Source organism: Perca flavescens, chromosome 16 (assembly GCF_004354835.1).
Source record: "Perca flavescens isolate YP-PL-M2 chromosome 16, PFLA_1.0, whole genome shotgun sequence".
NCBI lineage: Eukaryota > Metazoa > Chordata > Actinopteri > Perciformes > Percidae > Perca > Perca flavescens.
The window spans coordinates 17,434,350-17,461,996 of record NC_041346.1 but is presented as its reverse complement, the minus strand read 5'-3'; the positions used below and the strand labels follow the sequence as shown (position 1 = coordinate 17,461,996).

General features: G+C 40.4%; 4 protein-coding genes across 5 annotated transcripts; 3 read left to right on the top strand and 1 right to left on the bottom strand.

Moving 5' to 3' along the window:
• Positions 1 to 796: 796 nt before the first annotated feature.
• On the top strand, positions 797 to 15,264 carry coro1cb (coronin, actin binding protein, 1Cb). Of its 2 annotated transcripts, none has more exons than XM_028602121.1 (11): positions 797 to 3,284; positions 9,546 to 9,745; positions 11,637 to 11,759; positions 11,879 to 12,008; positions 12,242 to 12,423; positions 12,553 to 12,672; positions 13,103 to 13,207; positions 13,294 to 13,439; positions 14,211 to 14,268; positions 14,395 to 14,637; positions 15,139 to 15,264. In XM_028602121.1, exons 1-11 carry the CDS (start codon positions 806 to 808, stop codon positions 15,256 to 15,258), a joined length of 3,906 nt encoding a protein of 1,301 aa, XP_028457922.1. In that variant the 5' UTR covers positions 797 to 805; the 3' UTR covers positions 15,259 to 15,264. The 2 variants fall into 2 exon arrangements, with proteins under 2 accessions (XP_028457922.1, XP_028457923.1); XM_028602122.1 differs by lacking the exon at positions 797 to 3,284 and adding an exon at positions 4,780 to 5,096.
• Positions 15,265 to 17,280: 2,016 nt separating this feature from the next.
• On the top strand, positions 17,281 to 23,105 carry LOC114571038 (flocculation protein FLO11). Its single transcript, XM_028601803.1, has 4 exons — positions 17,281 to 17,340; positions 17,559 to 17,682; positions 18,205 to 21,630; positions 22,988 to 23,105. Exon 3 carries the CDS (start codon positions 18,213 to 18,215, stop codon positions 19,494 to 19,496), a length of 1,284 nt encoding a protein of 427 aa, XP_028457604.1. The 5' UTR covers positions 17,281 to 17,340; positions 17,559 to 17,682; positions 18,205 to 18,212; the 3' UTR covers positions 19,497 to 21,630; positions 22,988 to 23,105.
• tmem119b (transmembrane protein 119b) lies at positions 23,013 to 23,840 on the top strand. The gene has a single exon (XM_028602241.1). The coding sequence runs from the start codon at positions 23,013 to 23,015 to the stop codon at positions 23,838 to 23,840; it is 828 nt and encodes a 275-aa protein (XP_028458042.1).
• Positions 23,841 to 24,234: 394 nt separating this feature from the next.
• On the bottom strand, positions 24,235 to 27,007 carry LOC114571039 (iron-sulfur cluster assembly scaffold protein IscU). Its single transcript, XM_028601804.1, has 5 exons — positions 26,842 to 27,007; positions 25,496 to 25,609; positions 25,145 to 25,255; positions 24,921 to 24,999; positions 24,235 to 24,825 (listed from the first exon to the last, which is right to left on the bottom strand). Exons 1-5 carry the CDS (start codon positions 26,941 to 26,943, stop codon positions 24,734 to 24,736), a joined length of 498 nt encoding a protein of 165 aa, XP_028457605.1. The 5' UTR covers positions 26,944 to 27,007; the 3' UTR covers positions 24,235 to 24,733.
• Positions 27,008 to 27,647: the final 640 nt, after the last annotated feature.

Sequence of the window (27,647 nt, the reverse complement as noted above, 5' to 3'; positions counted from 1 at the left end):
CTCTAAAGTCTGTTGAGCTCTTTTCCATGTGCAATAATCTCTCTTCCACCATCCATCATGTCGGTGGTTAAACTGTGTTCTCATCGAGCCTGGGAAAAACAATTTGGTTCAGAAGTCGAAGCACTTGTGACTTGAATCACGTATTCCAGGTGGCCTTTCCATCGACCGCCGTAACCAAAACAACCATAAACATTCAGATAGTTTGAAGAGAAGCTCAAGCACGCCTTGTCTCCAAACCAGTAATTGACAGCGCATGATGTCTCACAATGTGCTGGCTCTGAGGGAACAGAATTAGTTATTAGACTCACAAATCATATAAAAACAAGGCGTTGGTGTTATTCAAGACTTAAAAATAGATTTGAAATGATTTATAAGTCATGTCTTTGGCAGCATTTATTAGATGACATTTTCTCTGAACGTTTTGTTTGACCTTGTCACCTGGCGCTGACCTCTTATCTCACTTGTCTTGTTTCCTTTTTGGCCTACTGACTCACTGGCAGCAGTCAGACCAGCTTTAATTATAGCCACCCCAGCATTCCTTTCTGACAGAATAGGGGGAGATAGATAGAGGCCATGGGAGGGCATATGTGAGCGGTATAGAAGAATATACAAAAATAGAGAAAGGTTCAAGATGGTTAAAAATAGACCGCAATGCCTGTTGTATGATTCCACTTCATTGGGATGGGGAGGCAATCCATCCTCAATACGCCATCATGGCATAGTTATAAATCTGCCAAATCTTATTGATCTCTCTTCTTGATCTTCTCTCTCTCTCTTTTCTTAATGCAAGGACAGAACAACAACCATGGGCCAGAAGTTGGAGAAGCTGTCGGAAAAAGACGAAGAGTCACTTGATAATTCAGATTGGTCGGGGCAAACTGCAGAGACAGAACAGTCGGACACGGCACAACAAGATGAGAGCAGAGATCAGGACGATGGCAGTTTTGCGACCCCTCAGGCTATTGGTTGGATTAGTGGGATCAGTGTCAGCGGACCGGCCACTAGGCACACAGGGGAGCTCCCAGTCCCTTCTCCACGTACAGACCCCCAAACTGGGCAGCCAATCAGGCCTCTAGGTCAGCAGGAGCACCCTCTGAACACCAGGGGAGAGTGGGTAGGTGGAGACAGGGATAGCCGAAGTGTTACTCGGACTGCAGAGGAGTCAAAAACTGTCCTGAACCCTAAGGAGAAAAGACAAACTTCAAACAAAAGAGGTGGTTCTGAGAGTACCACTGTGGCTTACACTGGGACTACAGCTATGGAGGTGCAAGGAAATGGGAAGAAATCAGAACTTGGTCATAGCAAGTTGAGTTCTGACACTCAAACCAGGAATCTAACGACCTCACGCGATCCCACTAATGAGGAGGATTTTGTGGTACTCAACAAGGATGAGACTTGGATGTCATCTGATGGGGACATCACTTTTGGCAAAAGGACTTCCAGGAATGCCCCTCAAGAAAATGGTAATGAGAAGAAAAGCAGAAGATCTGATAGACTTTCAGTCACAACTGACTGTGTGGAAGCACGTGCTGAAAGTTCACCCGAAGCCTGTTTTGAGAGGGAAATGGGTCAACATTTGGCTGAAGTGACAGGCAGCAGGTGTCAGCTAAAAGGAGTTGGTCATGTTGGAGCTGCCCAAACCGAGACAACTGGGAAAGGAAGAGCAGAGACCAAGCAAAAAATAACTGACCAGAGCAAGGGGCAAGTTTCTACTAAAATTAACATTACACAAAACAGTGGCTCGGTGAAAAGATTAAGAGAGAGCACCGAAGATTTGAAATACATGCTTGATGGAGCAGGCCAGTCGATTATACAGGAGGAGACAGGTGGTGAGAGAGAGATAAAGACAAAATGGGAACTGTGCTTAGAAAAGGTAGATCCTTTAAGAGAATCAGACAATCTTTATAAGGAAAGCCATGATTCAGAATTTATTGCACAAAAAACAGCAGGTGCGGAGCAGTCCCATCAGAACAGGTTTGCTGGTGCGGTCTCTAAGAGGGCTAAATCAGGTAGTTTGTGTACCAGGAAAGAGGAGAGCCAAGTGTTCTGCAAAGCAGCCGACTCTCACCGGCCAAAGGCCGAGCCCCCTAGCTCTGAATCACCACCACTGCAAGACAATGCCTCATTTACATTGGAACAATGCGATTTGATACCTTGTCCTTATCTGTCAGGGAGTGAAGGCTGTGATGGAAAGATACAGGTCGCGAGCTTAAAGAGGGAGGGCGAGCTTGTTGGCTTCTCTGCTGTCATCACCCCTCCACCTGTAACTTATCTGTTGCCTAAGATAGACACATCAAAGGCGACACAACTCGGTACAAGTATAGCAAATTCACAAATGGCGTCAGATGCCTCGTGTGATTCTAAAGATGAATCTATGCCAAAAGGAAACCCCAAAGTGAAAGGTCCACCTCCACCTGTCCCTAAAAAACCTAAAAACCCATTTATAAAGCTCAAAACTGCCCAACTAAGGTCTACTGATGTGCAAAGAAGAGGCAAAGATCATCTGCGCTCTGAGGAGAGGGTCAAGAGGAGACACACATTTGATTTTAACAAATATATACCATGCAACACTCCGACTAATCAGGACATGTGCTTGCTGTGGGACGAAAGGGGCACTTACACGGTGCCAACCAACGTACGGCCGCTGTCAGTTGACCTAAGCCCTTGGGAACATCTTTCGCTCGGACACATGGATGATCAGTACGGAGACGTGATTGACTTTGACTACTGTGTGCGTATGGCAAAACTGTCTCCTGAGGAGGAGCCGCAAAACCTGGACATGTTACAGAGAAGAGTATTCCTGGAAAGACGATCCAGATTTAAAAGCTTGCCTCCTGCTGTTGAGAAAAAGCCCCCAAATCGTTTTGAGTCCACAGAGACTCTTCACATACCTGAGGTCACTTCACACAATGATATCCAAAGACCAAAACCTGTTTATTCAGGGAAAAGAGAAACCTGCCCTGAGCTCCTATCTGAAAGAGTCGGTACACAGGTCAGCAACAGCAACCATGGTAACTATGTCAGGCATAAAGACCACTACAGTAGTGATAGGGATGCAGGAAATGACAGTGAGGTAGGTTCGTACAAGCCTGTGGCGGAAATTATTAAAGAAACAAATCAAATGCGGAGACATCAGGGCCAGGTCAAACCTAAAGAGGCCAAAGCTCTGATTCGGATAGCAGAGGAGGGTCCAAGTGTCAAAGTATCCCAAATGAAGAATGCCTTTGATGTCCCAAAGAAATCCAAAGAGAGACCACTAGAAGTTCAACCACCTCCAAAGAAAGGTAAGGACTTTGGACTGTCAGTGTTGGAGACATCAGTTTGCTACTTTTTTTCAATGACCCAATGGTTTATCAAAGCATTCATACACAAAACAGCACGTATTAGAGGGTACTTTCCAAAATGCCTACCACAGACTGTCATGTGAAAAACTTCACTTCCAATTTCACAGTACAACTTTTTTTTAAAGGATTCATTGTTAGCTGTGGGTTAAAACACATCTCTGTTTGTATACAAAACCTATTAACTAATTTGATGAAGTCTAAAAATTAATTGACACCAGAACAAATTTTCTAGAGAAATTTTGATATTTTGAAGTTTTGTTTTTTACTGATTTAAAGCTCCTCATCAATATTTTATAATAATGATGGCTGCCTTCAGCTCTAAGGATATTTTTAGCCTCTTTTAGCTGCAGCTGATGTATTTATGCTTTGCCAGTAATGTAACAACAGGACCTAATTGTTGTTATTTAATATAAGAGTCTTATTTTTCTCATCTGGTTGGGAGGCTAATTCAATACCAACAACTATTTACATGGCCTTAACTGTGATTCAGTAGCATTAACATGATTGTTGAAGACAAAAAAATAAATCCACACTTCATCTTCCTGTCATTTAGTCAATCATTCGACCAAGTGTGTCCTCTCACCAATGACAGTGCTGGGTTTTGAGTGCAGTTTGTGTGCCTTGTGTGTGCAGTTTGGATGTTCTCCCTGTGTTACCAAATGCAGCTCAGTGTGAACTGGAGACTCGGATATACTACTAGGTGCAAATGAGAGTATTAATGTGTTTGTCTACCTTAATAATCCCTGAAGCAGTCTTGGAAACTGTCCATGGCACTTCCCAGCCTTCTGCTGTATAGTGGGATAGACTCCAAACTCCTTGATCTTTTAGAAATAAACAGGTAAAGAAAGAAGCAAATACATTCATACATTTTCATTCAACATCTTCTATTTATTCATTAATGATTTAAACAAGCTGTTACATTAACGTCCTCCTTCAAAGGGTAAAACAAATTTCAGTCATACATATGCATCTAAGGAAAGTGGTTCTATTATGTTTGAGAAAAAGTGTACATATTTGAAAAATCTGCATTTAATCAACCCTAAGGAGTGCAAACATGTTTGGCCCCCTCATGTAAAAAAGAGGGACTGGTTAAAAGCTGATTCCACTGAATACTTGTGATGTGTGCCTGTGGGTGCATCACAGACTATGGGGGTTTTCTTTATGTGTTTGGACAGTGCAAGCTGGGGTGGGGTGCAATTGGACGGGATGGGACAGAGGGAGAGGGGAGGGACCATGATACAAAAGATGCTGTTGGCAATGAAAATCCACATTTTTGCATAGCTGAACAAAATGCATTCATTCAAAAGGTCTACGTCAAAAGACGAGGGGGATGTAGTGAGAAACCTTTTTACCCAGTTTTCCTTGCAGCCCCATCCCCATTCACAGCCTTGGGAAATGAAATCTGACTTTCATTTGCGCATGTGCCGTAGCCGGTCGTCAACGTATCCTGTTTAATTTAATAACGATGAGAGTAGACGATAGCTAGTCTTCCGCAGGTGAGAAGCGGACAGGAGATAATCTATTTGTTAACTGGCATCCAGATATAGCTCTAGATTTAAAACACTGCCTCCGGACCACATATCTGCAGTCAGGAGAGGGAATAAGTGCATATAGCGGCTGAGCTTTTTTTTTGTGGAGACAAGGGACACTAGAGCAACGTCCTGCAGGATAAGGGCGCGCCTAAACTACAAGATTCATGTGTTGTGATTGATTATCCCCGTGCTTTTCGAAAATCTTGAATAGATTTAGGAGGTAAGAAAGCCTGAAAAGTGTCTTTGCATTGTGCATTTTACATGCGGTCTATCGGCAGTGGCTGTGCAGCATCCATTTAGCTCGCTGGATGGGTTGGAGAATAGGAGCAGCCAAAAACCTTGGGTGGAAATATCTGCACTTGCGTCAGCTGGCGGCGGTCCACCGCAGCTAACAGTTAGCAGCTAGGCTAGGTGGCTATCCTAGCTAACTGATGATGAGCGGTTCGGATGCAAAACACACTGGCAGACTAGTGGAGCAGCCATACACAAATTACTCATTTTACTCTAAGAGGACCGCTCTGTATGGACATATTCCAGAAGTCACATTGCTACCTGTGTGATATTTCTTTTTAAAAACACTCCTCGGGTTGCCTGCCCCTTGTCTGCGGTGTTCAGACAGGACCAGCCCCGGCACAGCTGCCGAGCTGCCGGGGTAACGTTAGTGCGGCCGAACACGGTCCACGATTATCGTGGCCACCATTAACGTTAAACTTCACTTTACGTATCAAACTATTTGGCGAAACGTTTCAATAAACCATATGCTTTGTTTCGTTCTCAGATGATAGTCACATCTGGAGAGTACTCGCCAAAAATACTAATCTGCATATCCCACAGCGTTATAACGACTTGCTTTTGAAATTACTGGCAAGAAATAAATAAAATCACAGCTGAGTCACATGATCATGATGATATTTGTTTGTAGCTACTTGTTTTAACGGGGAGAAGGACCGAGCTTTATGGTAACATCAGCTAACGTTAGCTAACCATTGTTTAACGTTAGCTCAGTGCAGCTGTTTCCACCTCCATTAAATATTTCGGTATATTCAGCATAAACCTTCAAAAATGCAACATGCCCGTATTATTAGATTAGGCTGAGTTGAAGTGATGGTGATTGCATCGTTTGCTTGTGTCCACCAATTTAGTCGCATTTTCCAGACAGACAGGGAGGCCAGACTGTAGCTGATCACTACATTTGTATTTATATCAGAAAAATTATCATGCGGCTTACACTCTTGGACAATAATATCATAGCAGTAGTCTGTAACTGCTAAAACAAGGCAGTCCACCATCATGATGCTCAGTAATGTCCAACTGTGTTGGGTGGTGATATGGTGGCACCACGTTGTAATGTAATGGCATCAACTGAAGCCTGCAGGGGCTGAAGAATCTCATTTTGTCAGATGCATATTTGAAGTGAGAGTAGCTGCTCTTGAATGAAGCACTAATTTTGGCTGGGGGAACACGCTGTTCTGGTCTGCAAACTGTGTGCAGTCCAGGCTTTATGCAGCCCTGCAGCAACATGATCACTGTTCATGGCTCTGTGTGACTTTGTGCTATGAATCAACTATCCAGGGCAAGTTTGATTGATAAAATCATGATGATTTGATAAAAGGGTCATGTATAGTAATCCATCTTGAAACTAGGGCTGTCCTCGACTAAAGAAATTCTTAGTCGACTAACACGTATACGATTGTGTCAACTAATCGATTAGTTGATTTAATTGACAGAGCTGTGCGCTTTGAGAGGTGGTTAAGATTAGAAAAGCACAATATAAATGTAGTTAATTAACCATCTGTAAAACTGAGTTTCTCCACAATTAATCCTGCAAAAGCACCACTTTAAATCTTGTGTTTACCATAAATGTGCTCAGAAGTTTCTTGGAAAAGAGTAATTAAGCATGAATAAGCATAAAAAATGACTAATCGACTAAAGAAATCTTAGTCGACTAAGACCAAAACGACCGATTAGTCGACTAATCGACTAAGAGGTGGCAGCCCTACTTGAAACTGTTCATTTCTCTCATTTATCCGTCTCAGATGATAACCGTTACAGTGCTTTTTTTCTGGCGAATTGTACAGTAATGGTATGCTGTGTGAATATGTTGTGGGAAAAGGATACAGTCTAAACTAAGATTTTTAGAAAGTGGCTTTTTGTTTATGCAAAGAGATGTTCATATAAGAATATTGATGTCATATGTCCTCACATTGGACTGTATGGACAGTTTCGATTGGCTGTTATGTTTATTGAAGTTGGTTAGTGGCCATTTTACATGTTTTTTTTGCCACCTGACATTCAGTTCCAAAAATATTGGTATTTGGGTCTCATAAAAATACACTTCTAAAATCTAAGCAACAAAGCTATTTTAAAATAAGTGCTTTAAAACAGAGGTGATATTTTAACGTGCTGATGCAAGTTTTGTTCAGTTCTTTGCAAAACTGTAAAATATGCTCCAGTGTTGCTGCTGAGAAGATTTTGAAAAAAATACATGTTTCTTTTTCAGATCAAAAATGCAGTGATTCAGCTTATCCCTTTTCAAAATCTATGACTGAATGGGAAGAAGCAGGTGGTTTGGTGTGATGACAGAAAAAAAAAAAATCCTGCAGCCTGTATAACTGCTCAGTATGTCGCTACTGAATGGCAGCTTAATTACCGCCCTGAGACACTATATGTTTTCCACATAATTACACAAAGCATGTATATTGTATATACAAAGCATGCCACTAAAATGATGGAAGATCTCCCTCACATATCAAAGATAGTGTTTTGGAATTTCAATGCTAAAAGTCAACTTTTAGGAGAATTCCCATCATGTTTGGTTTTCATGTTTTGGCTGCAGATCAGATCTAACCATTTCCAAAGTGGAATTTGCTGTGAAAACAATTGTCTACTCAATGGAAGCAGAAATGAGAGTTGAAGAAGAAACCGAAGGAGGTGAACATGCTTGAGGGTGCACTGAGCCACAATGTGATCATTAAATGACGATCGACAATGGAGATCATTTCCAGAATCATGGAGCAGCAACAGGCCATCTGTGGTGTGTTCATGGGAGATGACGTAGTAAAAAACAAAAAACATCACTGCAGACATTTTTAATAAATGCATACCTTTTTGCTGCATCCATATCAGTAAACCCCAAAATAAAGCTTAGGCCTAGATCTATGTCTGCCCCAATTACATGAAATGCCAATTCCTTCATCACACTACTTAAAGTTTGTTCTATTTTCTGTTAGTTACACAATAAATGATGCTATTCTTAGCCTAATTAATTAAACATTTCCTGTAGAAAGGAAGTGGCTTGCTTTTTAAATACCAAGAAAAGTTGCCTGATTGTGATTTTTGCTCTTAGTAGAATCTGCTGAGCTGCAGATTTGAGTTCTGAAGCTAATTTAACTCTCTGTGGTGTCATCAGGGAGCCTAAATATTAATGACCACTAAAAAAATGTGTGCTTTAATCGGATACAGCACGATACAAGGAAAATATGTGATAATGTTAAATGTCATGTAAACTAAATTACTTGCTAAATAAACACATTGGTGTACTCAGTTCTGCCTTTCTGCTGCTTTCAGTATACTGCTAAAATACAACATATTGTTGAATAAAATGATTTCCAACATTCTTTAATTGAACAAATTGAACTGAACAAAAAAGGCACCAACAACAAAAAAAAAAATGATGGTAACATTTTACAGTGCAGTTTTCTACTGACACTCACTTTCAACTAACTAATAAACATCTCTTAGTGCAATATCACAGTCTTTCGACTCTTTTTTTTGATGATAAAGAAACAATATATTGTGCAGCCCTACAGTAAATTGAGCATAAGTTCTCTCCAGTTTAAATGACATCCATACATTGTAAAATGTTGACACACACAGTACACAGATTTAATTGGATATTATTTAATGCACTTCAAGAGGTGAAGCATTTTCACTTTCCTTTCTTACAGTTTCTTGGACGGAATTACAAAATATAAAAAAAAATATCTTCATATTGTAAACTTCTATCTTTCAAACTATTTCCACAGCATTACTGTTATATGTTGTGCAATGTGTGTATCTTTCCTTTTGGATAATGTAACCAGATGTCCAGTTTTTAACTTGATTTACCTTACCTTTTCTGCTTGTGTTTTCATAATGTTCTTGTTAATGGCAGACCTTGTGGTATTATTAATTCTTCTCATATGTTTGCTTAAAATGTTTTATATCTGGTAGTATTGTGATTGACAGTGCTTTACAGTTGCTTAATTCTTTCTGCCTATTACTCAACAATTTTTGCTGAACTTTTTTTTCTCAGTCTCACACAAGTCTGGAAAATTACACTGAGATAAGGAGGTATATACAGTACAGCTGGAGAAAAATGTGTCTCAGTTCAACTTAAAATGTTTGCCAGTAGGTAGAGCTGATTTATTTCCTTTGCATGCACATAAACAAACAAAACTTGATTAGCATAATCTCAGATCAGACAGACTGTTGGCAGTAAACCAAACTAACCCCAAGGTTTCCTCTGCATGTTTAAACATTGACAGAAGGATTCTCATTTTCAGATTTTACAGCATCAATTTCTGTGGGGAAATGGCCGCTTTCTGTAGCGTTTTATACATTTTATTTTTATGTTGTATGTACCTTTCTGGGCAAAACACTCAAATTGCACTTCTATTTCTCTGTACAGATATGTTGCGGCGAGTTGTACGACAGAGCAAGTTCCGTCATGTCTTTGGTCAGGCTGTGAGGAACGACCAGTGCTATGATGACATCCGAGTGTCCAGGGTCACATGGGACAGCTCCTTCTGTGCCGTCAACCCCAAATTTGTTGCCATCATTATAGACGCCAGTGGGGGAGGAGCCTTCCTTGTACTTCCTCTACAAAAGGTGAGTGACGCCCTGCCGCACTTTCTCATTTCTATCAAGGGTTTTAAAAAAATCTTTTGAAGGTCCACTAAAGAGCTGTGAGGTCCAAGTTTGCATGAAGTGTTAAAAAAATATGGAGTTGAAATGGTTGTTTTTTTTGTTCAGCTGCACATAGGAGCTTTAACTGTCAGGTCAGAATAAAAACCTGTATGACACTGGCAACTGAAGAACAAAATAGGACACAGTGGTTGTAAAGTATACCAGAGATACAAGGGTTGTTTTGTAGCAGTATGCTGTATCATAGTATAGCATTCAGAGCATGTAGCAAATCAATCTTATAGGCTCGGTCTTGGTTAGCAGACCTTCAGCACACTGCTGCTGTGACCCTGTCCTGCCGTTCCCCTGAGGCTCATATCTATAGTAAAAACCAGTAGATAATCAATGTTTAAATCTGCCTGGTAGTAAAAGCATCCAATGTGTATCCTGTTACAGTTTGCTCATTAAACCCATGATACTCACAGAGGGGATGGGTGCTGTGTAGGGCTGTCCTCAACTAAAGAAATTCCTAGTCGACTACCACTTATAGGATTTTGTCGACTAATCGATTAGTTGATTTAATTGACAGAGCTGTGCGCTTTGAGAGGTGGTTAAGACTAGAAAAGCTCAATATAAATGTAGTTAATTAACCATCTGTAAAACTGAGTTTCTCCACAATTAATCCTGCAAAAGCACCACTTTAAATCTTGTGTTTACCAGAAATGTGCTCAGAAGTTTCTTGGAAATAAGTAATTAAGCATGAATAAGCATAAAAAATGACTAATGGACTAAAGAAATCTTAGTCGACTAAGACCAAAACGACCGATTAGTCGACTAATCGACTAAGAGGTGGCAGCCCTAGTGCTGTGCCATTATTTTAGTCCACTGGGTTAATTGATTGATTGAAATGACCCTGTATAATATCCTGCCCTGAGAAGCTGCTGTAACATTGGGACATGGCTAGACAGATGTTCAGCCATGACAATGGATAAGGTCATAACAGTAAAATGGGTTTACTGTGTCCTCACATTAAAGGCCCACCGGATCATGATACTCAGTAGGGCTGGGCAATATATGGATATTATATCGATATTGTGATATGAGACTAGATATCGTCTTAGATTTTGGATATCGTAATATCGTGATAAGACATAAGTGTTGTCTTTTACTGGTTTTAAAGGCTGCATTACAGTAAAGTGATGTACTTTTCTTAACCTACCAGACTGATCTAGCTGTTCTATTATTTGCCTTTTTCCCCACTTAGACATTATGTCCACATTACTGATGATTATTTATCTAAAATCTTAGTGTGAAGATATTTTGTTAAAGCACCAATTGTCAACCCTAGAATATCGCCACAATATCGATATCGAGGTATTTGGTCAAGAACATTGTGATATCTGATTTTCTCCATATCGCCCAGCCCTAATACTCAGACATCTTCTGTGGTTGGTTAGCTTGTGAATTTGTGAAGAGGATTTGCTGCTGAATCTCAAAGTCCAGTGCCTCCTTCTCCTCTCGCCGTCAACCACCACATATCCATACAATCTTTGGGAAATACTGGTTGACATGTAACGTCTTCTACTTGCTGAATTTACTGGAGTTAAATGTTGTTTGATATTAAATAAATAACTTTTAGTTGACTTCTTAGTGTGATTTTCTTTTTGAAAATGCACCATTATTATTATAGCTCTGTGTGTTTAGCCTAGCATATATGTGTGATAAAGTTGCAATGTGATGGTCATAGAAGGACTGAATATAACTTCTACAGGATTAGCCCCGTTAGTCAGACATTTTCATATCTCTCAGACAGATATCAGCTTACAGGAGGACGCAGCTCACACTCTTTGTAACAAAGTTGTCTTCTGTCTCACAGTCGGGCCGTATAGACAAGGTCTACCCTACAGTATGTGGTCACACAGGCCCAGTGTTGGACATCGACTGGTGTCCTCATAATGACCTCGTCATTGCTAGCGGCTCGGAGGACTGCACGGTCATGGTAAGGATGCGGTTAAAAAGGATCTTTGAGTTTTTTTCCCTGGTTTATTATGTTTGTGCTTTAACAGAGTTGCAGTTTTATAAGTACTTTTAAGTAAGTACTACTTTTATTGGACTCAGGTTTGGCAGATCCCTGAGAACGGGCTGGAGACTCCCCTTTCACAGCCTGTGGTCGTGTTAGAAGGCCACTCCAAGAGGGTCGGCATTGTGTCTTGGCATCCCACCGCACGCAACGTTCTCCTCAGTGCAGGTAACCTTCGACTGAGGCCTTTGGTACACCCCGTGCCCTCAAACTGAAATATCTCTTTAGGTAATTGTCTACCATTTGTCCACTGTGCACAGCTGAACTCCAAATCTGACCAATTATCTCACAGACTGCCTTCTGTCATGTTGCTTTGTGTGATGTAAAGTGCTTAAAATAACCTTGGACACGGAGGTGTGTGTGTGTGTATAGTCAGGCTGTGCTGTTTTTGTCCATTTTAGGGTGTGACAACCAGATTGTCATTTGGAATGTGGGCACGGGAGAGGCCATGATCAACCTGGAGGACATGCACCCTGATGTTATCTTTAGTGTCAGCTGGAGCCGCAATGGCAGCCTGCTCTGCACCGCCTGCAAGGACAAGAAGGTCCGAGTCATCGACCCCCGTAAAAAAAGGATTGTTGCAGTAAGTGGACACGCAGCTCGCCGCAGGGATTTGGGGGAATAATCTTTCCCAGAATCACCCACCAAACTGTTGACTCAAAGCACCTACCAACATGGCTGTCCAATATGACAAGTGTGTTTCTGTTTTTAGGAGAAGGACAAAGCTCACGAGGGAGCTCGACCAATGAGAGCGATCTTTTTAGCAGACGGAAATATTTTCACCACTGGATTCAGCCGCATGAGCGAGCGCCAGCTGGCCCTGTGGAAAACTGTACGTCAGCAGAGAGAATCTCATTTAATCCTGAACACACTGATACATCACAAATACACTGCTTTCTATATGACACTTTAAAGTGATGTTGAACCTTTGTTGGGCCTTGCTTCGTAAAACTTCCTGCCTGTGAAATAAGTCCCTATATTGTCAGTGGTTTCCTTCAGTTTCTCTGCCGCCTGAATGTGAAATAAGGATTATTTTTTTCCCTATCAAATTTTCAATACACCTTAGCTCCAGTTGGGGGTGTTAAATTCAAAGGGTAACATTAACACAGTGATCTCACTTTTCCAGATCTTCTTACCAGGAGTCATTTCTTGTGTATTTTTATGTATGATTTCTTCTTGTTCATTATTAGGAATAGGTGCCATGCATCTTAAGGGTCTTCTACAATTTAGTGCTGTACAAAAACTGGATTTTGTGTTTCCAGGACAACATGGATGAGCCAATTTGTGTTCAAGAGATGGACTCCAGTAATGGAGTTCTGCTGCCCTTCTATGACCCCGACACCAACATAGTCTACCTGTGTGGAAAGGTGAGCAGCTCCAAATTCTTTTGTTTCTCTTTTTTTAAATCATTAGATTCACAAACTGATTTTGAGCTGTGATTGTGTGTCCTCAGGGTGACAGCAGCATTCGGTACTTTGAGATCACTGATGAGGCACCGTTTGTTCACTACCTCAACACCTTTTCCACCAAGGAGCCCCAGAGAGGCATGGGATACATGCCCAAAAGAGGCCTGGATGTCAACAAATGTGAAATCGCAAGGTATTGTTGTCATTATAAATATTTGTTTTACCTTTGCCTAGTTAGTATGTGGAGCTAGCATACATTATAAGGCTGAAAATGTTTGATTATTACAGAATTCTTCTGAAAAATACCCACATGTTTTTAATAAGAGCCAAAACCAATTGAGCAATAATTTCTCCAAGCACTCAAATGTTGCTGCAAGGGAGACATTTCTAAGGCTGCAACTAAGGATTGTTTTCTTTGTCCATTAATCTAATTTTTCTCAGTTTTCAATGTTTGGTCTATAAAATGTCAGAAAATAGTAAAAAAAAAAAAAATATATATATATATATATATATATATATATATATATACAATTTCCCATAGCCCTAGTAACATTAAAATGTCTTCTTTTGTGTGACCAAAAGTTCAAAACCCAAAGATAATCAGTTTGTTATCAGAAGATTATGAAAACCAGCAAATATTCTATATTTTAAAAAGCTGAAGCCAGACAATTTTTTTGTGCATGTTTGCTTAGGAAAAACGATTAATTTACTATCAAAATTGTTGCTGAATAATATTCTGTCAATCGTACCAATGTGTACTGTACATTTCAGTAATTTAGTGAATGCATTTCTTTCTGATAAGAATTAAGTACAAATTTGTACAGTATAACTACTCTTACTTTTGTGTGTCTGTTATTATATGTCTGTTAATTAATACATTTTATTTAATTAATGTTTTTTATGTTGCATGTCAACGGTTTTACTGTGAACAATATTAATCATGTTATATTAATCCTCTCTGTAGGTTTTACAAATTACATGAAAGAAAATGTGAACCAATCATCATGACAGTCCCGCGTAAGGTAAGTCTGTGTTTATATCAAGTAATAAATAAGCGGTTCTCTTAATGCAGCTTTATTGACTATGTCCCTTTCCTCTGCTGTCCTACTCTCCTTATGGCATGTCCTGTGTCCTCTCCCCCCGCCCAGTCTGATCTGTTCCAGGACGACCTGTATCCTGACACAGCCGGCCCCGATCCCGCCCTGGAGTCGGAGGAGTGGTTCGCCGGGAAGAACGGAGGCCCCATCCTCATCTCACTCAAAGATGGCTACGTCTCCGCGAAGAGCCGGGATCTGAAAGTGGTTAAGACAAACGTCCTGGAGACCAAGCCAGTCACAAAAGCAGAAAACATCTCAACTGTCCAGAAGCACGCTTCTTCACAACCCTCAGTAGTGAGTGTAAACATGTCATATTTCCCACTTTTTTTTGGTGTGTTTATTATTACTTTTGTCATTATAACTAGGTTCCTAAAACTGATTATTATTATTATTATTATTATTATTTATTATTATTATTATTATTATGGTTTCCTTTAATAAAAAGCATTGCATTTTTCAAACTCACACAGCATTTTTGCTGACGTTTGGACTCTCCCATTCACAGTAATTATTATGGTTGGAACCATTCACAACAGTTATGGATCAGCACATACTTGGGTATTTGGGTCATGATTCAGTGGAACAGCAAGGGAAAATGTTAACTGCTGGAGGCCGGTAAAATCCCTGCTCATTTTGCCAGAAAAATGTAGATAGAATTTAGATGTAGATAAGATACAGTAGTTGTCACCCACAAAATCTTCTGTAAGCAACTCTGGCAATCTTCAGCTGGCTCTTAAGAGCCAAATAAAGGGGGAAAAAACTCAGCAAAGCTAACTTTCTCTCTGTTTTCACCAGAAAATGGAAGATAAACTGGAAGAGGTACTCCGAGAGTTCAAGTCACTCAGGGACCGTGTCATCCTCCAAGACCGTCGAATCGCCAAGCTGGAAGAGCAGGTTGCCAAGGTTGCCATGTAAGACCCCCCCCCCTCGGACCGTTAGTCATTTTTGGAGAGGAATCGGTCAGCCATGGCCAAATTCTCAAAGATTCGGCTTCATTGAGCTTGGTGAGACCAAGCCCTACATTCCGAGATGAACTTTATTTTTTTCCTCATCGAGTCTCCAGTTCCACACTCCGCCCCGACACAGAGAAAGGAAAAACTCTCGCAGCTCATTTACACATTTGAAGAAAAGACATTTTTGTTGAAGGAAACAGTCTTAACTTTTTATTGTTTTTCAAATTGTGGTAAAATATTCTTATTATGTGAAGTTTGTACTTACTACTCAAAAACTGTATGTAGCATCAGTATTTCCATTGTTATTTTTTTGTGTTGCCAAATATGAATCATGTGCGGTTTTATGCACTGCTTTTACATTTATTTTCTCTCCTGTTGTACATTCCGGTCACAACCTGGTAGATTGATGTAGTCCAGCTGGATATTTTTTAAACAATGGCTGTTGAACTTTTTTCCTCCCACCATTTTGCTCATTGATAACCATCAGATTTATGAAAGTGGAAGAATTCCTTTAAAACGTTTTGTTCCTCTTCTTCTGGGCTTGAAATTTAACATTGGGTTTTATTGGGGAGGGGGGTGGGGGTTGCATCTCTCTGGTGTAAATGTTGTGCAAATGTAGTGGTGCCTCTTGTCACTGTTAAGGGTCAAACTGAAGTCGCCCTCTCCAGTGCATATTTAGTGTTGGGAAGGGACCACTCACCCAGCTTGTGTTTCACTGAACCCCTGACAAACAGTTCTGTGCACATAATAAAGGTTTTACACACAGAAACCTCTATTTTCTTTCTTTTTCTTTAAATTGTTTTGGCTTTTATCAATCTCTATCCATGCAGGTCGAGTGTCGAGCTATTATGTGTCAGTGGGAGTTAAGTCATTTTCTGTCAAGCCCAACCCCCACCAAAGCCTAAAAACCTCCTCAGTCAGCTGTTACTTCTTTTCTTGCCTCATGGTGGTGCTAAAGCAGCAGCAGCAGTCATGAGGTCATGACTCCTCTGCTGGTGTCAAATATATTTTCTATTTTAGTGTGAGGTCTTTTTCTGTTTTTATTAGATATTCTGTTTCAGTTTGTTTTTATTTTACATTCTCAGATTCTCAGATCCATTTTGTATTGTTTTTATATTTTTAAACATACAACACAGACAAATACAATTGAACAAGAACAAAAACCCTCTCCCACCGGTCTAGAGGAAAACAAAACAAATAAAAAAACTAAAATCACACCTTGCCTAGTCACTCTCCTCTAATTTTCCTCCTTTTTTTAATGAAATATGGGATGCTTTTTGTAAATGGCCTCAAGCCAGAAAGGTTTAGAACCACTATAAAAAAATTTCTTTTTAAGCTCATCCTGTGTCTTCTTTATGTAAAATCTTAATTAAAAGTAAAGTAAAAAATGACTGTAGCTGTAAACAAATGTAGTGGATTAGAAGTAGCATGAAATAGAAATACTCAAAGTATCCAAAATGTGTACTAACTGTACTTGAGTAACTACTTTCCACCACTGGTGACAGTGACCCTCTTCTGTGCTTGATGCTCTGTACCATGTGTTCTTTTTCACAGCATGGCAACGTTCAAAACACTAAAAACAAATAGAAGTTTATCTTCATAGGTTTTTTTACAACCACATCCTAGTATTACTCAGCAGCACAGGAGGTGACAGTTGATACAGTTATGATTTACACACTAGAAGAACATTTCTATTTCCTCACAAGGTACAAAAGTGTGAGTCCAAGCTTTGTATTTTGACAGTAAGTTGCAAATCAGTCAAACCAATCAAATCAAAAAACCAAATCAGGCACCAAACTGCCACACTTCAAAACCATAATGTTGTCCTTGTGTAGCTGATCTTCTGTCACTCTTGATTTGCCTTGAGTTGGTTTTTACACACATGACATGTAGCTGTAAATCTTAGACAGAAGGTGACATGTGAGAAACATCTGTTCACAGAACTGAATACTTCCTGCTACTTTATATAAAGTAGCTGTCAAAACATCAGTAGATGCAGAGCAAACATCAACTCCTGAGCTCTCCCCAACTATCCATCAGTGAGGTAAGACTCTTTTGTCAATAAATAGGATAGGAGATCTCAAAATATGGTAGCTGAGCCTATGTAGGGAATTAAAAAACATTTTACTTCCTCGTTGATGCAACCTAAAGCTGTACGTTTCTTAGGGAAGTGTCTGTATCTGACTTTTCTGAAAATGTTATATAGAGCTGGTTTAAAAAAAGGTGTGAGCGTGAACATTTCCTGTTTCTTCTTTCAAGCAGTGCTGCAGTCAGCATGTCAGAGCTCAAAGGATGTTCCCCCAGAGACACTGGAATTAACTAAACTTCTATCTGATTTTATCCATTACTATTATTCCGTCCATCCCTGTGCTTCACCAGCAGCAAGGTAAGACACTGACAGGGGTTTCTGAGGACACATTTACAATCTTTGTTTTGGTTATATGTTTCTGCTTTTGGGATCTACGGCTTCCTTTAATGTAATAGTGATATAAAGTGTACTACCTGCTCTTTAAAAATGTGATCTTCTATTAGGAGGTTGATTTATCTACCTTGTTTCCTTCATAATGTATTCTTCACTTTGACAACACTTCAAAAGTTACAGAACATCTGATGTTGAAACCTCTGCTGCCGTTTATCAGATCACATATAGAAAACAACTTTAAATGTGGATTCTGTTTATGTAGACTTCTTTTTAAGAAAGGTTCACATATACTCTAAAAAGGCAGTAGTTCTTTCCTTTTTCCTGTGAAAATGTACCAATGGGTGTGGTGAAAGACGCATGACTGTTTCATCATAAGATGCCACTAGCAGACATGACTTGATTTTTTGCCCCATTTTTGTTTGTGTCTTTTTACTACAACAACTCTTGCATTGCAGCCTGTAATTTGAATCTTTACTTACATTTCAGAAACAACAATGGGGCTACTCAGCATGAAGATTAATCTGACTCTGCTTTGGGGGATATCTGTTTTGTTTGCTATGGAGTCCATGAGTGCTTTCATCCCTATAACCAACTCAACTGCTGAACCAGACAAGACAACCACAAAGCTCATAAGCAGCTCACATGTACTTCATCCTGAAACTCAGAAACCTGCAGAGATAAGTGTTGCTGCACCAGCAGAGACCACTGTGTCACCCACAGTGGAAACAAAAGAGGCAATCATCACCGACAGAAGTGACAGCTCAAATGACAGCACATCTGGTTTGGTTGCCATGACCACTGTGGCAACAACTACAAGCAGCTCAGGTCCACCATTGCTTCATATCTCCACAGCGGTGACAGCCAAACCCACAGAGGATCAGATACATCAACAATCACCCAGCACGTCTACGGACATGACTGCTCCTGCATCAGATTCTGCAGCATCTACACTGGATGTGCCTTCCCCGCAGCCTACGTCCACCACTAAGCCTGAAGTTACGTCCAAGTTGTCTTCCACCACCTCTCCTGCTAATTCTTCTCCGTCTCCAGTCTCCACCCAGACCCTCAGCAGTCCCTCACCTTCTACTACAGCCATAACAATAGCTAACCCCACCTCTGAGGCAGCACCTGTGTTTGACCCCACAACAAATGAGACATCCACCACCAGCACTGAGCTTTCGTCTACGTCTCAGCCCGTTTCTGTGACAAAAATACCCATCTACCCATCAACAGGATCAAGCTCTACCGCTGAACCCCCAAACATCTCATTCTCAACCGATTCTCCCATCCCCACGACCAATGTCTCCACCACCAATGTCTCCACCAGTCCTGCAGGAATCTTGATCCCTCGTGGGCCCAAGAGGTTGCCAATCCCGACCACCAAATCCACTCAGGCAACTACAACAGCACCTTGTGAAGTCTCAAAGAGCCCACTCAGCACAGAGGCCCAACCCTGCTCCACCCGAGGCGTGGCAAAGAACTGCCTCATCGCCTTGGCCTCCTTGGCCGCATTGGCTACTGTCTTCATTGTCACTACCATCATCCTCTGCACCAAGCTTTCAGCAAGGAAGTACAAAGTCAAGAAGACATCTCAGCCGGCCACAGAGATGATGTGCATCTCGGCCCTGCTGCCTGAGAGGAATTACACCTACTCAAGACAACGCAATCCAGTCACTAACGGAGTCCTGGTGATCCACGGTGATGCAGACAGCGATGAGGACGGAGGAGATAACCTTACTCTCAGCAGCTTCCTACCAGAAAATGACCGCTTTGTTTAGATGGAATTATCATTATTTGTCATCAGACCATCAGATGTCACTGATGTGGAAACAGTTGCTGTTTGAATAAACTTGTGCTTCCCGTTTGATGTTGGTGGTTTGTCTTCGCTGCACGCCCTATTCCTGTGGAGGAAGAGACATAGAAACCACAAACACAAACAAAACATTTACTGTTTCATGTTCATGTTGCTTTAACCGTATCTGGCATCAGGACATCTCATGTGTATTTTAGGCAGGAGTTAAGACTTTTTGCATAATTTTACACCTGCCCTCCACAAGAGACTTTAAGTCAGGATGAGGAACGTGATCTGAGAATTTTTTCTTTTCACTTCCTGAGCTGAGCCCTGATGGTATTTCACTCAGCGACGGGAGACAGGAAGGCTTGTTTTGTCAAGGGATTACTGTTCTTCAGTGCTATTCAGGTAGCACTGAGGCTTCATTTTATGAACGCTGTAATTTGATTAATGATAAAGTGTATGTGACTGTTTATGTGGGTGTAGATATGCAGCTTCTGTATTGTGATAATTTATTCAACTATGTATTATTTAACAGTTTGGTAACACTTTATTTTACAAGTCTGTCATTGCCTAATCATTTTTGTTACTTGGTACTAATTTTAGGGGAAATGGAGACAAAGTTCAGAGACAGTTTAGTTGGTTGTGTGCTTATTTCCAGAGGAATTTCCTTGAAAGAGCTACTCCATTTAACCCCCAAATGAGTCTTGGTTACACTCACATAGCATGTAATTAGAATTTACTAATTTGGTCATTAACTAGTTGAAAACATTCTGGATTTTGCCCATAATAGGTGCCAACACCTTTCTCGGAAATCAATTGAAAATGATTAAACTTTACGAACCTGTAAAAAAAGGGTTTACCAAAGTTTTTCAAATGGATATCTGTTCACTCTGAGATTTAAAATAATAACAGTCATTCAGATTAACTTTGTGCTGCAAATGTTCAACATGAAAGCTATAAAGACAGCTCTGTTTCTGAAGGTGTTCCATGTCCTTAACGTGTCTCTAAATGATAAACAGTCATTATAAAACCCAGTGGACTAAGTCAGTTCCCTTATTCATGACAGGCTTTATAAAAGGCTTTTTTACTATGCTGGACTGGATTTCATATTCACTTCCCTTCCTGCGAAAATGAAACAGAGCCCTGAATGCCTATTTCTTTTTTTCACATTGAGCTATGTGCAACTGAAACAGACACTGGGGACTATCAACAGAGCTGAGATGAATGTAAACCTGAAGGATGCAGGACACTTAATCTCACGCTCCTAATGACCATATAAAGCTAGACTTGTCTTGACTGATCTCAAACACAGTAGAGTTGCCAAAAATGCATTTGCACACATACGCAACAACTTGTAGGGCTCTTACGCAGTCAAACTCTCTCCCTAAAGTGGTCACACACAATGTGTGAGTTGAATTGCTTGTTTCTGGAGAAAAATCCCCCTTCTCCTGACTGTTTTGTCTGCACAGGAAACATTAACCTCTTCCTGTATTAGCTGGTCACTCTTACAAGCTGCTCTCTGACTCGTTTTGCCCCAGCAGGCCTGCTGTTAGTCATCAGTGTCAGAGGCTGAGGTTGAAGGAAAGGCCAGGCTGTCAATCAGAGGCTCCTTCTGCAGAAATCATGGAGAAATATTTGTGAAACATAAGTGAACACATGTTACCGATGTTGATGTTTGATGGTTGGTTTGTGTGTTTTTTATAGTAATAAAGTTGTTGTTTTTTCATCCCACCAGTGTTGTCATAGCCTTGCACACCAGTTAGCCACACAGGAGAGTGGAGGAGAGGGTCCCTGCCCCCACAGCACTTTACAAACTTCTACCTAACAAGAACAATCTGTGTGCAGGCCAGAGAGCTCAGAAACTCTCTGGGAAGCTGAAGGGGGAGGAGAACATTGGAGAAGCAGAAGGAGGGATTTGTCATCATGGTTAAGGGCATCTTTTTTTTTTGCACTATTCAGACAAACCTCCAGCCTGAAATCTGAAACTGCAGAAGTAGCGTGGCTCGCCGAACATTAGCTACTCTCTGCTGTGCTCTCTCTCAGTTCACTTTTTCCAGACTGGTTTCACGTATCCTCTCCATCAGAGGCGATTCCAACAGAGACTTCTTCTGTGGATGGTGAGTAGAATGTTAGTAGAGTTTTTTTATTAATTGTTTTTGCACACTTAAGGCATTGTGGGTTTATTGATGTTAGTTTACATGTTAGTTTGAAGTGGTTGATGTGACAGCATCATGATGCCTTCAGAGCACCATCCAGCCTCAGGAAGTAAGACTATTAAAGTCAGCCATAGACTTGCAAGTGCACAAGAAAGACAACAGTATAAAGGCACAAGGCAACAGGCTCTGGGCCGTCCCATAGACATTAAAGTGGACCGAAGACAAAATCTAGGTCATAGTACTTATATTTCCATTTAATTTAAAAAATCTGCTGAGTATAGATTCATTCCATGTATGCATGTGTGTGTGTGTGTGTGTGTGTGACTGCCTTATGTGCATATGTTTATGTGTCTGCAGGCATGTGTGGCCACATATGTTTATGTGTCTGCAGGCATGTGTGGCCATGTATATTTGGACCAGGGAGAGTGTGTGATTAATTATGAAAAATCCCAGCCTTTTTCCAGATGAGAGAGGAGCCTCATGTGGCCCAGCTTGCACACAGATGCAGCAGAATAGGGATAAAAGTGTGGGAGCTGTTGCCAGTTGACACAGACTGAGCAGAGAGCTGATTGTGATCCAAATAAATATCTAAAGCAGTGTTTAAAGGGTCAGTTCATTCAAATTGGAAGAAAAAAAAAAAAAAAAGATTTTCCCATATACCCATTGTGGTATCTAGCCATGCAAATAGTTTTGGTTTTATTTGCCCTTTTTTCTGTTAGCCAATACCACAAGGGGTAAGTAGGGAAAATATGCTCTTACTAAACATTTTAACTCCGTACTTTGGGTTTCTGCACCATGTGTGTTCAGTAGACTCATTTCATCTCAATGAGTTAGAAGTTCAAGCTGGAATAAAGCCAATGTGTTTAACTAATGAAGGCTGATTTTTTTTAGTTTTGGTACAATCAAATTAACTTGCAGAAATGTACAGTATACAATATTGGAGGTTTGATGTAGTTTACATGTATGTTTTTACCAAATGGATCATTGCTTCTCAACATAACTGTGTACTAGTCTAGGCCCAGTGTCTTCTGTCCAACTGGATTAGAGAATATTCTGTCTGCAGCACAATAAAAAAGTGTTTAAACTGATAATAAAACCTACTTATAATTTAGTTTAATCCAGATGTTTAGGAGAGTCTTAAGGGTTTCAGGAAATACCTTCAGAACATTGTTTTTTTTTTTAAAGATCACCAAGTATTTATTTTTCAAAAAAACAGATGCTTAAGGTGACTCAAATGTAATGCAACACATGAGAGGCGCACACTGTCTTCACATATGGCATTGACATTTCAGTCACTGACGTTTACTGTTATTTACAGATCCTGAGGGGAAACCATGCTCCCAATGGCCCTTCGTCTAATTGGTCTGTGTGTGGTCTTCTGCATCAGCAGCAGCTTGGCTACACCACTACCCTTTTACAGTTCTATAGAAGGAAGTACAGATGAGGAAGAACTCAGTAACTTTACTTCCTCTCTGCCCACCAGCAACCTTTCCTCTGAGTACCAAACCACACCTGTTGGCCCCACCCATGTGGAAACAGACTTTCTGAATCAAGTTGTGGACTTTCTGGAGGAGAACATGCTCCTTATCCTTGTTGCAGGCTCTTTCATCCTTCTGCTCTTCCTTATTATCTGTGGGTCAATTATCATGAGCCGCAGGCGCAAAGTCAATGCCTACTACCCTTCCTCTTACCCCTCAAAAATGTATGTAGACCACAGGGACAAAACAGGAGGTGCTAAACTCTTTAATGAAGTGCCAGAAAAACACGCCCCCGAGCAGAAATGTGAGCCAGTGGACTCTCACAAGCAGCTCCAGGCAGACATTATGAGGGCTACCAAGAGGCTGCGCACACCAAATAAATGTGTTGCTTTAGAGGGAGGTGACCCCAGTGAGAAAGTAGCAGACCACAGTCCTGAGGACAGCTCTCAACCAGATGGCAACATCCTGGACCAGCAGCTACCAAGTCTCCCTGAGGAAAACGAGCTGTGTGAGCTTTCTGAAAGTGAAGAAGCAGCAGGAAGCTTTGAGCTGAATCCTCCAGAGCAGCTTCATCCGGAGGAAGCGAATTCACAGGAGCCTGAAACTGGCACGAGCGTCCGGCCCTCCTCTCTGCACATTCACAATGACTCTGCTACACTTCAGCTGATTGCGGGAGAGAAAACTGCCTTCTAACTATTCTGAACACTGACCTGAATGTATATCTTTTAACACTTTGAATCCATGAGTGGCAATTTGTGCAGTAAGTTTACAAAAATGTCTACAAGTGTATCAAGGGAAAAGAAAGGTTGCTAAATTCCAATCAAAGTGTTGTGTTTTTTTTTTTTTTTTTGCAATATTGTAGCAGCCAGTTGCTTTGCTCTGACTGGATATATATTTCATGCCATATTATAAACATCTTACTTACGTTTTGTGTTGTTTAAGGACATCTTGCTCAGTGTTTCATTCCTAAAACAATTATCCCAAATACTTTGTCCTGCTGTGCAAAACGCTAAGTATTGACGATGTTTTACAGAGAAGTATTTGCATGTTTAAGATTAGTCAATAATAGAAAACCAATGCCTGAGAATAGTTTTGGTTTCAGGATACTTTTATTGCAGACTGTCAAGGAAGCATTACTAAATAATCATAAATAACACTTAAAACCAATGGACCCTCTTTGTTTCAAGCTTTATTGCATATCAAAGGTCAGTGCTTAGGGTGTAGATAGACTACAGCTCTTAGCTTTAGATATTATCACCATCACACCTTCTTTCAAACTAAACACTCCCCAAGCACAAAATCTTAAAATTTAACACAATCTCTAAAAATAATCTTTTTGTACCAACAGCGCTTACATTGTGCGTTTATGTGACAGGCTAAAAAGGTACAGTAGGCAGGGTTAGATGACCACGGACTAATTCCTGGTGTTACACTGCTACAGAGGGTTGACAATGGTGTACTGGTCATCAACATATTAGGTGTGCCTCATAAATACTGCAGGAAAGTGAGGATGCTGGACTTCTGCTACTTCTCTTCTTGACAGCACGAAGCAAACAGTGGCGCCCAGCTCAGAGTGAGTGCTCTGTTTAAATGCTGGCTCTGACTGCCTCCTTCTGTTCGTCCTGTTGCTTGAGGCGATAGTCAGCCAGGGCAGCCTTGATAGCATCCTCTGCAAGCACTGGTGAGAAACAATTCCATATATTAAATATACATACACGTGTGGAGCAGTTTGGAAAGGAATAACATCATTAGACAAATGTACTGAAAACTTACTGGAGCAGTGCAGTTTAACAGGTGGAAGACAGAGCTCTTTGGCAATGTCAGTGTTCCTTATTGTCAAAGCTTCATCCACCTGATAAGAAAAGCACATTGGTCCAGGACCACAAAAATCTTTCCGGTCAAAGATAACTAAGAAATGAGCAGAATTAATAAGAATATGAAATACATGACACACTCCATGTGGCAGAGAAAGAAGTGTCTGTAATGTGTTCACTCACAGATTTGCCCTTCACCCACTCGGTGGCCAAAGAGCTGGAGGCAATAGCAGAGCCGCAGCCAAAAGTTTTAAACCTGGCATCCACAATCTTCCCCTGGTCATCCACCTCAATCTGTCAAAATGAAGGTTTTTAGAGTTTTACTCAAATGCTGAAGAGAAAGAACTACCATTCTTAAATTCTTCAAACGTTAACTGGATTAAAATAACTGTTCCCACTACTGTTCATGTAATATGCAAAATACAGGGGAAATGCTTCTATAAGTACAAGTACTTTAAACTGTGTTAATATATTTTAGTCTTAATAGCTATATAAAAAAGGATGTAATCCACCCATGCTTAGTGCCAAACCTACCTGGAGCTTCATTACATCTCCACAGGCTGGAGCACCCACCAGGCCAGTCCCAACATTCTTGGAGTGTTTGTCCAATGTGCCCACATTTCTTGGGTTCTCATAATGATCCACCACCTTCAGAGAGAAAAGAAAGAAAACACAAAAACAAAAATACATCAAATTGGGTTTTTAGCAAGTTGTTGAGAGTATTCCACAATAATGAAATAAATGATGGAAGTAAAACAACAGTAGCATCCTGGGAGGCTTTTTGTTTTCTGCTACAAATAGAACAAGTCAAAAAATCTTGAGTATCACCATTATACAACTACAAGTTTGGCCCATTACGTAAGAGACATTGAAATAAACAGATTAGGACCGGATTTCATTGTCAACTAAATCAACTGCTGCATCCTGCACCCCTCCCCCTATTTTCTGCTGAGTCACTCTGGCTTAAACAATATAAAGTGTCTGACCTTGTATCACAAAATATCCTATAAGGACTACATTCAATACACAAATTTGATATGTTTGTGCTTGTTTGTTCTCCAAAATGAGTTATGCAACATATTCTCAACTAATTTTATGGTCTAGATTGAAATTAGCTTTAAGAAATCTTTTTTATGATCTTACAGCTGTACATCTTCAAAGGATAGAAGATACATAACCGTTTTGCCAAATGGGATGTCTTATTTAAAGCCAAGTACGCCCCAGGCAAAAATAAAGCCCTTCAATAAAAAAGGTATATTCTGTTTTAAATCATTAAAACATTAAGAGAAAATCATTCATGTTTACCACATACACCAAGTTAATTTTAATATATGATTATTGACCATGTGTCTCATATGTTGCAACATACGTCACATCACACAATGACATATCTGAATAGGGCTGTTGTGTAAAGGCTAGTTGAAAGATGCTTCATCATCAACAGTATACAGTTCTTCCACAGGTAGTTATGTAACATAACATTTACAGGTTTGTGCTCCTTTACCATCCTGACAACCCTTAAAGCGTATTAATCGGATGTCATTCAAGTATTAAAGCTGGGCAAATTAGTGACGTCTTCAATTTACTGACGAGCTGTGTTAGTTACTGTGCTGGCGTTTCATATATTATCTCTTTGTCATACTCCCCTTTTTGTGATATATAACTCATACGAGCAGACTGATGTAACATGTAAAATGATCCATGTACTGCTCGGTACTGCTCCATCTAATTACCTGAGCCATGTAACCACTGTTACCATACCTACTGACGATGCTCTTATTCATGGCTAATGGTAATATTTGTAAACATTAGCCAAACAGGAGCTAGCACACAGTGACTCGGCATTCTTTAGTATAGCTATAACAAACTACGTGTTTTACCTTCTGGTGGTAACAGCACTGAGTGATGAACTCCGGAGCAGATAACCTCCTGGTCAGGAAAGCCAGAGGACTTAGACACTTGTTTGCAACGGTACTCGCCATGTTGACAGTCAAGGGGAATGGCGCAGTTTTAAAAGGGGAAAGCAAAGCAAACAAAGCCTCAAGTCCATACGTCACTCTCAAGGGAGGAGCTAAAACGAATCACATCTGCGCATGTCCAGTTTACCTTTTTCCGCCGTCTGCTACAACATCCTTGGTGAATTTTCATTAACCCAATTTTAAATCATTTTATTTCAAGAAGGGCTGCCACTAACGATACTTTTAATTGCTATACTTTTTTATACTTTTTTGTCTGGTAAAGACTGTAGGCCATGCCACATAAATGTATGCCCTTAGTCTGTTAATGATGGTGTTTGTGTAGGTCTACTTGCATGTAATATGAATCAGTGTTCTTGATGTCATCATCATCAAACTTTATTACAGACTCAAGGTCCAAATCACCCACAACAATACATAAATGCATATCCATAAACGCACATGCATACACACCTACCTACACATGTAATAAATATAAAAACAAACAAATAAAAATATTTTTTTTTATACCAGGAGACAATTATACCAGTGTTTCCACATACGGGATTGGTAGCGTGTAGTGCTTAGACGTATGTCAGTTAAGCCTATTATTATTTCATTTTGTGACCCATTAAGCCGACACATGAATTTAAACATTAGGTTTCTTAAAACAGCATGAAAGGTTCTCACTCTTGCAACCACAAACATCTCACTTGCACTACACCATCTTG

What these genes read in the sequence shown, in the direction of transcription:
- LOC114571039 (XM_028601804.1), bottom strand. Translation starts at nt 26,943, where the DNA reads ATGGCGAGTACCGTTGCAAACAAGTGTCTAAGTCCTCTGGCTTTCCTG. An exon ending in AGTGCTGTTACCACCAGAAG is followed by an intron (nt 25,610 to 26,841) that starts GTAAAACACGTA and finishes TTCTCTCTGAAG; the next exon opens with GTGGTGGATCATTATGAGAA. An exon ending in TGTTAAACTGCACTGCTCCA is followed by an intron (nt 24,826 to 24,920) that starts GTAAGTTTTCAG and finishes GTTTCTCACCAG; the next exon opens with TGCTTGCAGAGGATGCTATC.
- tmem119b (XM_028602241.1), top strand. Translation starts at nt 23,013, where the DNA reads ATGGCCCTTCGTCTAATTGGTCTGTGTGTGGTCTTCTGCATCAGCAGC.
- coro1cb (XM_028602121.1), top strand. Translation starts at nt 806, where the DNA reads ATGGGCCAGAAGTTGGAGAAGCTGTCGGAAAAAGACGAAGAGTCACTT. An exon ending in TCAACCACCTCCAAAGAAAG is followed by an intron (nt 3,285 to 9,545) that starts GTAAGGACTTTG and finishes TTCTCTGTACAG; the next exon opens with ATATGTTGCGGCGAGTTGTA. An exon ending in GTAAAAAAAGGATTGTTGCA is followed by an intron (nt 12,424 to 12,552) that starts GTAAGTGGACAC and finishes TTCTGTTTTTAG; the next exon opens with GAGAAGGACAAAGCTCACGA.
- LOC114571038 (XM_028601803.1), top strand. Translation starts at nt 18,213, where the DNA reads ATGGGGCTACTCAGCATGAAGATTAATCTGACTCTGCTTTGGGGGATA.